This window comes from Sus scrofa, chromosome 10 (genome assembly GCF_054392235.1).
Source record: "Sus scrofa isolate SSC_HxYL_T2T_F1_AM1 chromosome 10, Sscrofa_HxYL_maternal_Yorkshire_Landrace_v2.0, whole genome shotgun sequence".
In the NCBI taxonomy this organism is placed as follows: Eukaryota; Metazoa; Chordata; class Mammalia; order Artiodactyla; family Suidae; genus Sus; species Sus scrofa.
In genome coordinates, this window is record NC_139392.1 from 70641657 (window position 1) to 70655890 (window position 14234).

The following is a 14234-nucleotide window of genomic DNA, read 5'->3' on the forward strand; positions in this document are numbered from 1 at the left end:
ATTACGTCATTGGTCATTGTAGTCTCACCTATTTCCTTTCAGACTTTAAAAAATCTGGGGTATTTTGTAATCATATGGTTGTTTAAGCTGTTTTTAAAAACAGATATATTTAGATGTCTTTCTATGTAAATATATTATCACCTTTATTAGCTGGGAATTTTTACATTGTTTGTGCTATAATTTACTTGACCAATACTAGTTAAAGCAATTACACTTTTTAGTGTTTACTCTATGTTAGGCACCTAATTTTGTATTTTAATTTGTGTTCATCCATTGGATCATTACAACCCAATTTTTAATTCCTGTTTTGTACAGATGAGGAAACTGAGGCACCAAGAGGTGAAGTAATTTGTTCACTCCCTTGATGTTGGACATTTTAGTGTTTAACCATGCTTTGACATTATAAACAATGTTTCACAAACATCTTTGATCATGTTCTTAACGAATGCTTTTAGGATAAATCCCAGAAAGTAGAATTGTTGGGTCCACAGCTATTCACATTTTTAAAAGCTTGTGTTACGTACTTTCAAATATTTCTCTTAGGGACACTAATAATTTCATCAACCAAAGTGTACAGTTCTCCACATCCATGATCCTTTTTCATTTTGAATGACAAAAACGTACCTAAATGCTACTTTAATCTGCGTTTTTCACTCTTAGAAATGAGATTTCATTCTTAATAAATTTTTGTAAGCACTCTTTTCGTATACCACAATACTAATCCCTGTTACTGACATGTTGTAAGCGTTTATATGCTACATTTGGAAGTGCTCTAATTTTGATACATTAACATAATTCCAATTTACATGCAAGATGCATGTAAGATGTTCCAAGTGGGATGTAAAGATCTCTAGAAGATACTCCTTAAAATTCGTACATGATATATCCTTAAGGTAAACGTACAATACAATCATTGAATATTTTAAGTTATTAAGAATCACCTATCAATCGCTATCTCCATTTTTTTTTTGTTTTCTTTCTTTCTTTGCTCGGTTTTGGGGGTTATCATAGACCACCGTGGGTTGTGCAACTGGTTTTCCAATCATCGTAAACACACAGTGACTGCACAGTTAGTCAGTAGGTGCCAACGCCCAACTGGAAGTGCTTTCGGCAGAGCTTCTGAAGCGGACGTCTGGGGACTCTCGGGAAGGTGCCAGGGTTACCTCGGCCTCCGCGAGGGAGCTGCGCGCCCTGACACTCCCCTCTTAGGGATTCGGGCCAATCCCTCCCGCTCACATGACTTCAACCTGAGCCAGTTTCTGGTCACTGCAGACAGCGAACTGAACTCACAGCCTTTTTACTTAGATGCGCCCGAGAGAAGGCACTTCCATCCTCCTCCACAAGGATCACAAAATTATGATAACCAACAGAGAGAGGGGAAAAGGGGCTCTCCCTGTACTCAAACACGACCCTTTTCTATCTGCTCACTCTCTGATTCACTCCTGGGCTCACTAGTGGGCTTCTGCGCGCCTGGAGGACCCCGCCCTCCGGAGGCTCCCGGCCAAAGCTAAAGCAGAAAACGCAGGTGTCACTGCCCCTCTCTCGCGTGGCTAATCAAGAGGGGGGCCGGATGGAAGGGGCGCTGGGATGGGGCCTGTTTTGGTGGGGCAGATTCCGGGCAGGTTCTGGGCAGGCAGCGCCGAGGGCGCCTAGATTCCCGACAGGCTCCGCGCGCGCAGGGGGCCTTCGCGGCTTCTCAGCTCTTGCCGCGCCGCCGCCGCCGCCGCCGCCGCGGTAATTGGGGGTCGGGGAGAGGAGGAGCTGCCGAGGTCCCCGTGGACTCCGTCTGCGTCGCTGTTTTTGCCTGAGTAGTCTCCTTTCCCACGTCCCAGCCTGACTCCCGTGCTGTCGAGGGGGAGTCCCTGCGGACACCTCTGCACGCAGTGGAGATGCCTCTCTTTGCCACCAACCCCTTTGATCAGGATGTGGGTGAGTGCTTTGGTCGCTCCCAGCCCCACCCCCTCGGCGGACCGCGAGCCCACGCTGCCGGCTCTCCGCGGACCTTCTGGGCCCCCCGGGCCGGGGCCGAGTTCTTCCCCTTTACAGAGGCTCTTTCTGTACGAGTTTGGAGGAGGTTGAGGGCTTGGCGCATCCTCTTTGAAAGAAATGAGACTGAGGGAGCCTGCAAAATGGGCCTTGAGCTGGGGCTGTGGACTTGGAAAAAGCTGCTTGAAAGGTGGATGTGGGAGGCCGCGGAGGAACAGCTGGTACAGCATTTGGTGCCGGGACCGTGTTTCTGGGTGAACGCACTTGAAAGCAAGGGAGTCTCAGCCAGCGTGGGATGATAAGCCCTGTAAAAAAGTGTTTCCCGGGACGTATGTCAAAGGTTTTAGGTTAGCTTCCTTAGAGGATTTTTAAAAATCCGTTTTAGGACTGTAACGGAAGGAGAGAGCTTCTGTTTAAGGATAGACTCTCAAAGGTATTGGGGGAAAGAGAGAGGAAAATGGAATACTTGGCAGCAACAGAAACCGAATTGAGGACCTGAGCCACTGGGCTGCTTTCCTCTCAGTGCTTTAAGAATTGTGGAAGAGGACCTGGAACTTTGACAATCCTAATTTGTTGTGAATTTGAAGTGCTCTTTTGGGGGGGGGCGGGGCTTTCTGAATCATTGGTTTTAAATACTGATCATACCGATTCAACAGGTTAGCTTTGTATTTATTTTATTTTATTTTTTCTGATCTGAGGGTGATCATTACAGGAGTTTTGAGTTTTCAGGGAGAGAAGTTTGGAATGCTTTGAATCCCCTTGGGACCTACTTTGGTACGTACACACGTGTGGAATGAAAGCAAGTTAAGAACCAAGTCTGGTTACTCTAGTAAAGAAGAATAAGGGCAACCTTAGGGAGGTTTTTTTTTTTTTTAATGTCTTTGTTTATTTTAATTAAGAAGGAATTGAATTTTGCTTTTTTAACTCCAGCTTACTGCATGCCACTGAAACTTGAAGGTTTGGGTTAAGATGAGAAAAGGGTTCAGCCCTAGCTCTGACACTGCCCAGCTCAAAGTGAGATCCCAACGTTCTCAAACTAAAGAGAGGGAAGACATATTGATTCACTGTTTGTGGTTCAGTGAATTAATATGTAATAGTTAATAAATAATTGGGAAGTTACATTTAATTTAAAAAGGACTTAGCACACACTCTTGACAGGACACTGCTACGTGGCATAAGAGTGATGAAGAAGTTGTGGTTGCTGCTCTCAGGCAGTTTTGTAACTTACTACATTAATTTCCAGGGCAAATGCTTAAGATAAAACATTTTCTTGATACTTGCTCCTTTTATTTCCAGCAGCTTGATCTGATTGATTTTCATGGTTGTGTATAATCTAGCTTCCAAACTACCCAGTCACTTTTATATCTTATTGCTTTTTGAACCCACATTTCCATTGGGTTCAGATACATTTCTTTTTTTTTTTTTTGGTCTTTTTGCTATTTCTTGGGCCGCTCCCGCAGCATATGGAGGTTCCCAGGCTAGGGGTCCAGTCGGAGCTGTAGCCTCCGGCCTATGCCAGAGCCACAGCAACAAGGGATCCGAGCCGCGTCTGCAACCTACACCACAGCTCACAGCAACGCCGGATCATTAACCCACTGAGCAAGGGCAGGGAACGAACCCGCAACCTCATGGTTCCTAGTCGGATTCGTTAACCACTGCGCCACGACGGGAACTCCTTTTTTTTTAAAACATTTTAAAAATTATAATTTTTTTTTTTTCCTTTTTTGGTTGTCCCCCACTATATGGAGTTCCTGGGCCAGGGATCAAATCCGAGCTGCAGTTTCAATGTATGCTGCAGCCCTGGATCCTTAATGAGGAATCAGACCTTCTTCCCAGTGCTCCAAAGATGCTGCCAATCCTGTTGCACCACAGCAGGACTCCCAGATAAATCTCTTAATGCCAAACCCTTTCTCAACACTTACGCCACCCAGTTCAAACGCAGAGCTCCTTCTTGCTTTTATGCTTTTTGCTTGATTATTTCTTCTACCTTTCTATACGTCCTCATGATTAAGGGCCAACTCAGAAGACAACTTATCTCTGAATCATTTCCTGATTACTCTAACCTAGGGTTTCTCCTTAGTGACACTATGGACAGTTTGGACCAATTAACTGCCTCTTTTGGGAGAGTCTGTCCTCTTCATGTGGGGTGTTCAGCAGCATCCCTGACCTCGTCCTGCTGGATGCCAGTGGCACTTCTCCCCACCCAAACCCTGGTTGGACTTAAAAACTTTTCCAGACATAGTTCAGTGTCCCCTGGGGGCACAAAGTAGCTTCTACTTAAGAAGCACTGCTCTAGCCCATTGCAGTCTTCACCGTTTTCAAAACTACTGTAGTACCTTTTGTCTTTACCAAATTTTTACCGTTAAAGATAGTTTTATCCTATATTATGCTTTTTATTTTTAGTAGTTGCTACAGAGTAGGTGCTTAATAAAAATGTGTTGAATTGAGAATGTGTCGATAGACTGTAAGCTTCTTGAGTGTAAGAACCTTGTTTGCTCCAGAAGAGCTTACTTTTTAAAGTTTCGGTATTTGAATCAGTTCTCTTATGATCTGTGTGTTCAACTATCCTGAAAGTTTATCTAAGAAGACCTGCCAGAGACTCCCAGTAAATCATCCTTGGACAGAGCCCAACAGACTCCTATTCAAAATTTTTTACTAGGATAGCATGTAGAATAAGTATGTAGCTTTGTCCATTGGTGAGTATGTCAGTGATATTAAAGTATTCCCACTAACTCACTTGATATGTTTATCACTTATCATTAGCATATATTTATTCCTCCTCAAAGTTAATTGCCTTTAGCTTTCATCACTAAACTGACAGAGTGAAATGGTGAATCAGAAACTGATTGATGCCATGTAACATTTCATATAAAGAGGTGAAGTACTCAGGATAGCTTTTCTTTTGAGGAAACACCTAAGTGTGTTACTAGAATGTGAGCTCGGTGAAGACAGAGATTTTTGTCTGGTTTGTTCATTACTGTCTGTGTCCCCAACACATAGACCAGTGTCTGGCAGTAATAAGCATTTGGTAAACGTTTACTGAGTACATGAATCTCATTTTGGATGTTATATTTCTTGCTAAGTTCAACTCTTGAATTACAAAGATAACTCATTCCATCAAGCTTTTATTTCAGAGTCCCTGTTGACTTCCATCTTGCCAAGTCCATTGGTCAGTTCCTAGTCTATTTCTTTGTTGATTTCCTAGCACTCCTCTTTGATGTACTTTATTCATTTGGTTTCCAGGACACCCGACTTTTTCTCATCTTCTACTTAGCTCTTTTTTAGTCTTTTTGGCTTCTCCTTTTTGTGACTTCCAAATGTTGAACTGAGCCTCAGGCTCATTTCTACTTCTTTTCTGATGTTTTTTTCCCCCTTGGTGTCTTTGGAGGCAATTTAACTTAGCACTGAGAGTTCAGACTCTAGAGCTACACTGCCTGAGTTCACTTCCCAGGTCTGCTGCTTACCAGCAGTGTGACTTTGGGTTAGTTGCTTAAATACTCTGTGCCTCAGTTTCCTTATCTTTAATATGGGGTATAGAAGTAATAATCAGTTTTGTTTTCTTCCCCACACCTGTGCATTCCTTCATCCTTGTTTGTTTTGGTAGCTGGCACCATTGATATTTACTGTCTAGGAGTCATCATTGATTCCTCTTTTTCCTTCACACTCCACATCCATACAATCAGCAGGATCTTTTGGCTCTACTTTAAAAATGTAAAGGTATTTATCAAGTACTGAGTTACTGATAATTTGCTATGTCTCCAGTCTTGCATTTCTATTTGGTATTCTGATATCACCTAAAAAAATCAGTCTATCAGAAAACTGAACTCATCTTTCTAGTCTGGTTCTTCCTTCATTATGTGATGATTTTATAATGTTCTAATTATCTTGATTTGAAACCCAGGAGGCCTCTCTGAATCATTTCCCTGCCTCTGCTAAATCATCAGGTCTTGGATAAATACTACGCTTGCATGCCTAGTCACACTCCTTTGGACCAGTTCATATCCTCTAGACATGGACATGTGGACATGTTTTTACTCTGTTTTACCAGCCCAGTCCGTATCAAACCACAAACAGTTTAATCCTCATCTGTGTTAATGCTACGTTCTTCTTTTGCAGTTTAATGTAATGGAAAGACCTTGCCTGGGCTTTGGGTTTAACTTGCAGGTGCAGCATTTGCTCTTAGTAAGTGGGTGAAATATGGACATGGGCAAGTATAGAACCTCTTGGAGTTTACTTACCACTTTTGTGAATAGAGATAAAAATATCTACCTCGTGGAGTTGCTCTGAAGAATACTTAGAAAAACACATGACTTTCTAACTCTTTCCTGGAGCTGATGGTTTAAATTCAGCAGGTTCAAAGTCATATTCAAACTTGTCTTCTCAAGTATGCTTTTCCTCTTTTCTGACGACTGGCACTTCAATTTACATAGTCATACGTGTCTGGAACCTGGAAGTCATTCTTAAATTCTGTAGTTGTAATTCTCAACATTTCCACAGCAGGTATATACTGTCTTCTGTCTGCCAGGCACACTGGACTTGCCCTGAACGATTCTGGTGTTGCCATGGTCTTTATGCTTATCTTTCTGTTAGCTCTTCTTTTTTTTTTTAACTTGTTGTAGCTTAGTATTAACAATTTTTAATTTTTTTATTTATAAATTTTTATTATGATTTTTTTTAGTTTGTCGATGTTATATTTATTTATTTATTTTTTTTTGTGTGTGTGTGTGTTTTGTCTTTTTAGGGCCGCACCTGTGGCATATGGAAGTTCCCAGGCTAGATATCCAGTTGGAGCTGTAGCTGCCAGCCTATGTCACAGCCACAACAACGCCAGATCTGAGTGGCATCTGCGATCTACACCACAGCTCATGGCAACACTGGATCATTAACCCACTGAGCGAGGCCAGGGATCGAACCAGCAACCTCGTGGTTCCTAGTCAGGTTCATTTCCGCTGTGTCACGATGGGAACTCCCAATAATTTTTAATTTTTTGGCCACATTTGAGGCATGTGCAAGTTCCCCAGGTCAGGGATCAAACCGGTGCTGCAGCCACGGCAATGACAGTGCCTGACCCTTAACTCACTTTGCCCCCAGGGATCCTCCCTCATAGCTCTTGGGTCCATTCATATGTCCCTCTATTCATGCCTCCCAGCCTTCCTGTTCTCATTGCCACTGCCAGGCAGGTTTAGCTCTGTATCAGATTAGTACAGTAGCCTCTAACCATTATCCTGCCTCCAGTCTGTCCCTAGTCATTTTCCAGGCAGCAGTGATATTTCTAGAATGTAAATGAAACCGTATGGCTCCTCTGATTAAAATATTTTAGTGAATCTGAAGCTTATCACAGAAATTTGAAGTTTGCACCATGGTGTTTAAGAACTTTGAGTATTTGGCTGCTTTTTACCTCTTCAGCCTCTCCTTCCACTCTTCCTCAAGGGGTATTTCCTTGTTGGCTTTACACCACTGCTTTTTCAGTTAAGGATCCTCTGACCTGACATACTTTTTCCCTCATCAGTTCCTATTAAGGGTGTTGTAAGGAGATGATGCACTCAGAGGACTTAGCTCAGGACCTGCTGTGCAGTGCTCAGCAGACTCATTTTAACTCCTCTTGTCATAAAGATGGGCATGGATGTGGAGCCTTTGGCGAGCACCACTCAGATTCTCTGGGTAGAAGCAGTTACTGTGAAAACATACTCAGGAGAAAGATGTGAAAAGCCGGAATACAGGTCTCTTAAAGCTCTGGGTTAAGGAATTGTACTCCTTGTTTCTTCTGTTCCTAATTTACTTCTCCTATAAGGTCTTCTTTCTAATGCTTCTAGGTTTTCATTTCTATTTTGTGTTCTTTTCCGAGATTCCTTCATGCTGTTTCTTTGATGCCTCCTTCCCTTTCTGGATAGAAGAGCTTCATGTTGCTCATCTAGTGTGATTTCCAGTGGTCAGGAGGGACAGGGATGTTAGATGAAAACATTTTTGAAAAGTTGATTCTGATAATCTTGAAAAAGAGGGTAATTTCTTTAGGGTTTGCTTTCTCCTTGGGCCATTTTTGAGGAACTGTTCCATTTAGGCTGACTCAATGACAGTCTTTTTCCTATAGCCATCATATGATGGCAGTCATCTTGTCAGTATTTCTTACCTCCCCAAATCTTTGGCAGTTGTAAATTTTGAGAAAATCAAAAGCAGCTGCTCTTCAGAAAGCAGTTCTTCAATCCATTGCGAAAATTACTGAAATTCAAATGAGGCTCAGCGTATGATTTTTCTGGGTACTGCTAGGCAAATTTCTCAATCTCCTCTTTTTGAGTAAAAAAGTAAGGATAATCTGAAGATAAAATGAGATCATTATGAAGCTTTGAGTTCTTTAGAAACAAGTCTGTTATTTCTGCTCGTCACTTTCCCCTTTCCCATCCTCCATGTTTTTGTCTTGGAAAATAAATAGTTTTGACTTCATTTCCTGTGCACAAAACCATGTTGAACTGGGTGATTTACATTTTTCTGAATTAAATCAGTATTTTAAACTGAGAGGAACTGTGCTACTGCTGATCTGGACGCATCATCAATAAATAATGTGAATGGTTTTCGCATTCTGGAATGGATTGCATTTCCGATCTGTGTACATAAGTTTGAGTCAGATACTGGTCCTGTTTATATATAGGAGAGTGTTTAGCATAGTATCTGCTAATGACTATACTGGACACTCCTGTTTATGCCTTAATTCAGATCGTCCTTAGTCATGTAATAGGTAATTTATGTTTGATAAGACATAAACCTATTGTTTCTCATTCACTATTAACTTTTAAATAAATTGTTTTAAGATGCTTAGCTATTATTTATTTGTGCTGTACTTGCAGCGGATGGAAGTTCCCAGGTTAGGGGTCGAATCAGAGCTACAGCTGCCAGCCTATGCCACAGCCACAGGAACATGGGATCTGAGCTGTGTCTGCAACCTACACCACAACTCATGGCAACGCCAGATCCTTAACCCACTGAGCAAGGCCAGGGATCAAACCTGCATCCTCATGGATGCTAGTCAGATTCATTAACTGCTGAGCCATGATGGGAACTCCAGCTACCATATATATATATATATATATATTTTTTTTTTTTTTTTTTTTTTTTCTTCTTCTTCTTAGGGCCGCACTCGCGGCATATGGAGGTTTCCAGGCTAGGGATCTAATCAGAACTACAGCTGCCAGCCTACACCATAGTCACAGCAACTCAGGATCCAAGCTTCATCTGCGACCTACACCAAAGCTCAGAGCAACGCCAGATCCTCACCCCACTGAGCAAGGTCAGAGATCGGACTCACAACTTCATGGTTCCTAGTCGGATTCGTTTCTGCTGTGCCACAACAGGAACTACTATATTTTTAAATAAAGCGACAGGTTTTAACATTTAAGCGTGTTTTTTAAAAAAACCGGTAAACCTTCAAAAGTAAGTTTTCAAAAGACTGGCTAACCATCAGTGAGGATGATGAATTAATTATTTAAGGGCACTGCCAGATCAAAGTGATAACTTACTTTTCTGCGATGAAATACTGTTGTCCCTCACTATCTTCAAGGGAATGCAATGTTGCAGGACCCCAGTGGCCACCAAAACTGTAGACACTGGGAGTTTCCATTGTGGCTCAGCAGTAACAAACTCAGCTAGTATCCATGTGGACATGAGTTCAATCTCTGGCCTTGCTCTGAGAGTTAAGGGTCTGGTGTGGCGGTGAGCAGTGGTGTAGGTCTCAGACAAGGCTTGGATCCTGAGTGCTGTGGCTGTGGCATAGGCCAACCTCTGCAGCTCTGATTCGACCCCTAGCCTGGGAACCTCCATTTGCCATGACTGTGGCTCTAAAAAGACAAAAATAAAGCAACAAAAGTCTGCAGATGTTCAAATCCCGTATATAAAATGGCATGATGTTATAACCTATGCACATCCCTCTCATATACTTGAAATTATCTTTAGATTACTTGTAATACCTAGTAAAGTGTAAATACTATGTAAGTAGTTGTAAATACAATGTAAATGTTATGTGAATAGTTGCCCAGGCAGGGCAGATTCAAGTTTTGCTTTTTGGAGCTTTTGGGGATTTTTTTTCTGACTGTTTTGACCTTTGCATTTGGAATCCACAGACTCTAAATGTTAGACTGAGGGACATTGTTCAGCATGACTCACTCAGTCTTCTTGGACATCAGAGGGGCCTGTGGGGCAAGACTCTGGAACTCTCCAGAACAGTTCCACTTGAATTTGCTTTCCATATTGCATTTCTTTTAAGATAAGTTTTTCTTATGAAAGAGATGTTGAATAATAAAAAATTTACTAGTCTTTGTCCTTGTTTTCTGGAAGGGAACCTCTAAATCCATGGAGTCTCCTGAGTGATAGGAACATCTTTCGTTTTTATGGTGGGCTCCTGGAACAGGACCTTGGTTTATGTGAGAGAGGTGACTTAGCTGGTCCCTCCAAAAAAACCCACCTTGTGAGTGAATTGTTGGGACTTAGAGTCCCAGGATGTCAGCTGGACCTCCAGAAAGGGGGAGTGGGCCTGGAGATGGAGTTCCACGAGGTGGCCAGTTGTTCAATCATACCTTTATAATGAAACCCCCCAAAAACATCTGGACACTGATCTCCAATGCAGTTCCTGGTTGGTGATGCACATTGATGTACCGGGAGGAGGATAAATCCTGAAGGCACAGAAGCTTTGCCTTTGCGATCCGCCCAGACCTAGCCCTCGGCCTGTCTTGTCACTGGCTGGTTGCTATTTGTATCTTATGTAACGAAACTGTAAATATAAGTGTTTTCTTGAGTTCTGTGAGATGTTATAGTGCGTTATCAAACCCAAAGGGATAGTGGAAACCCGGGATTTGTAGCCAGTTGGTTAGAAGTGCTTGTGGCCTGGGAACCCCAGAGCTTGTTTCATGTGTCTGAAGTGAGGGGAGATTTGTGGAGGTTTGTGCCCTCAGCCTGTGAGGTCTGATGTGTTAACATCCAAATTACTTTGGGGAGGGTTTCTGCATGGAAAAGGTAGATTTGAAAACCACGGAAGTAGATGCTGTTAAAGGTCTTTATGTTTCTATGACTTTTATGGGTTCATATTACATTTACCTGATTAGATTTAGTATTTATTGAGCATTTAGGCTGAGAGCATGAATATTGGAAGAGTTATCCAAAGTAGAAATTGTAATTTTCAAGGGATTTACAATTGTAGAAGCTTGAGAAGCTAAATTTGACTGTTAGCCTCTTGGCATACCTGCCAGTGAGAACAAATTAAATAGCATATGAGTTCCTGTTATAGCTTAGAAGGTTAAGGACCTGATGAAGTGTCTGTGAGGATGCAGGCTCGACCCCTGGCCTTGCTCAGTGGTTTAAGGATCCGGTGTTGCTGCAAGCTGTGGCATAGCATAGGTCGCAGATGCAGCTCAGACCTGGCATTGCTGCGGCGTAGGCCGGACCCTTAACTTGGGAACTTCTATATGCTGCTGGTATGGCCATAAAAAGAAAAAAAACAAATAGCATTTCAGTATTTGCTTTCAGAGTAACCCATTTTGTTTCCAGAGTAATGTTAAGTTTCTCATTATATTTTCTTATCTCTCTTCCAAACCATTTTTACGTATTGGCAATAAATTCTTCTTCTCCTTCTTTTTTTTTGGTAAAAATCCAGCTCTGATCAGATTATTTTCTTGCTCACAACTTTCTTGGGTCTCTGATATTTCTTGCAAAACACATATACCTCATTTTGTATTTTAGGTCTTGGAGTGCTTCCTGCCTTTCACAGAGTAGTATCTATTTCAGCCAGCTTACATTCCTCTTTATACTTCTGTTTTCATAATTTTATCGTATTTGCTTAAATAGAAACAAATGTTTGTTATTGATCCTGTTCTCTTCTTAACTTCTAAATATATCAGTAAGCCTTTCTTGCTACTCCCTTTCTGTCTTCCCAAGTCTTTACCTTTATGCAACTTGCTTTAGGCTTTGCATTTTTTTTCTGTGACTCTTTCAATCTTATATTGAGGTCTCTATCTGATGGTTTCTTTCTTTTCTTTTCCTTTTTTTTTTTTTTAAGCATCTAGGCTACTTCAGGTAGGACCTGGCGTAGCTAGAAACTTACTTCATTTTGTTGAATATATGTCCACATTTCACCATGTCTTGAGCAAATAACTAACCCAGATCTCAAGTGCTTTAGATATTTGTGTTCTTACACAGGGAATTTACGTATGAATAACCTCCTTTCTTATCTTCCATTTTAGAAAACAGTGGGGTGGTTAGACATACGTACATACACTGCCAACCACTACCCATCGGTTATCAACTCACTGCTGCCTTATTATTTATTCTAGTTCTCCAGTGGCAGTGACTAACTGGTAGGTGTTGCTTATTCCTTGGGGCTTTGCTGTGAATCAGATAGTGTAAGCCTATAGAGAATTTGGACAGAGTTGGCTGCTTTATATGTTTTGATTTTTAAGCTGAGTAGGAAGTCAGAGTGACTGACCTCCAGCTCTGACTGACCTCCAGCTCTAAGTAGGAAGTCAGAGTGGGAAATGAGTGCTGCCTGTTGAACCAGGCAGCAGGGCCTTGAGGGGAGGGGGGCGGGGGGAGGGCAGGAATTTCATTATCATCACCAGCATCAGTCATCATCGGTAAGAATCTTGGTATGGATCAAGCTTCCCACCCCCAAATGATCTCAGGTTAAAAAAATGGGAATATTAGTGAACATCTTCATGATGCTGCCTTTCAACATAATCTGTTCTTGAAGTTGCAGGGCTCCGGTCAAGACAGGTTGCTTTCTACGTTGGTATAGTTTTTGTTTCCGAATATAACAGTTATTTCTTTTGGAAGTTGTTTTTTTGTTCCTCTCACATTGGCTCTTGATTCTTCTAAGTTGGTTTCTTCTGTGCTGCATTTGCTAATATTTTGTTGGGGATTTGTGCATTTATTTTCATGAGCGATATTGGACTGTAGTTTTCTACTAATGTCTTTGTCTAGTTTTGGTAGTAGGATAATACTGTCCTCATAAAATGAGTTAGAAAGTATTCCCTCAGCTATCTTCTAGATGAGATGGTAGAGAATTGGTATAATTTCCTCCTTAAATGTTTGGTAGAATTCATCATTAACCTATCTGTGCCTCCTGCTTTTTGTTTTTGAAGGTTGTTGGTTACTTGTTCAATTTCCTTTTTTGGGGGGGAGGTATTTTTGTCTTTTTAGGGCTGTACCCATGGCCTATGGATGTTCCCAGGCTAGGGGTCGAATTGGAGCTGTAGCTGCTACCACAACCACAGCAACTTGGCATCTGAGCCATGTCTGTGACCTACACCACACAGCTCATGGCAATGCTAGATCCTTAATCCACCGAGTGAGGCCAGGGATCAAACCCGTGTCCTCATGGATTTTTGTTAACCACTGAGCCATGACAAGAACTCCTCAGTTTTCTTTAATAGATACAGGCCCATTCAGATTGTCTATTTTTTTCTTGTTTGTGTTTTGGTAGATGGGTCTTCTGATGACTTGGTTCATCTTATCTAGGTTATCAAATTCGTAGGCGTAGAGTTGTTCATAATGATGATGTGTTTTTTTTCCTCCAACACCACCAAGCAATTCTCCAATTTTCAGATGTCCTACATATTTAGCTCAAGTCTGACACTGTCTACGTAAAGTTAGTGTCAGACCCCTTAGGTTAAGGGCTAGGTCCCACAAGTCGGCCCTCATTCCATACTTCAGATGCCATCCCAGGTGCTCCCTGTGCTTCTGATGACTGGCTATAAACTGGAGGCTCGCATGACCCTAGCAATAGTATTAACCCAGAGTAATACTCATTTCATATCCTTTGTATGTGTATAGAAATGAAAGCTCCCCTCTTTCATTTCTGATATTAATAATTTGTGTTCTTTCTCTTTTTTTCCAGTTAGCCTATCAGCTTTATTGATCTTTCCAAAGAACCAGCTTTTGGTTGTACTGCATTTTCTCCACTTTCTATTTTCTTTCTTTTTTTTCTTTTTTTGAAATGATAGTAAATCTTTATTTGGAATGGAATTATTTTCTGTTTTCAATTTCGTTCATTTCTGCTCTCTTTTTTTTTCTTCTGCTTACTTTGAATTTAATTTCCTCTTGTAGTTTCCTAGGTGGGAAGTTTATGTTAGTGATTTTAGATCTTCTTTTCTAATGTGCGCATTCAAATTTCCCGGTAAATGCTGATATTAAATGTCTCCTACAAATTTTGATAGGTTATACTTTCATTTTTGTTTGGTTCATAATACTTTAAATTTTCTCCTTTTTCTGCT

General features: G+C 41.4%; 1 protein-coding gene across 9 annotated transcripts in view; it reads left to right on the plus strand.

Annotated features, from left to right (window-relative positions):
• Positions 1–1291: 1291 nt before the first annotated feature.
• Positions 1292–14234, plus strand: part of STAM (signal transducing adaptor molecule) — a 69469-nt gene continuing 56526 nt past the window's right edge. For 3 of the 9 annotated variants that reach the window (XR_014817868.1, XR_014817869.1, XM_021064813.2), the window contains exon 1: positions 1726–1929. Coding sequence is in view for 3 of the 9 variants with exons in the window: in XM_021064813.2 (XP_020920472.2) it covers positions 1890–1929 (40 nt within the window). In the remaining 6 variants the exon portion in view is untranslated. Of the gene's footprint in view, positions 1526–1725; positions 2420–2684; positions 2761–14234 lie in introns of those variants that run through there. The other 6 variants (XM_084980202.1, XM_084980200.1, XM_084980199.1 and 3 more) reach the window with 6 other exon arrangements.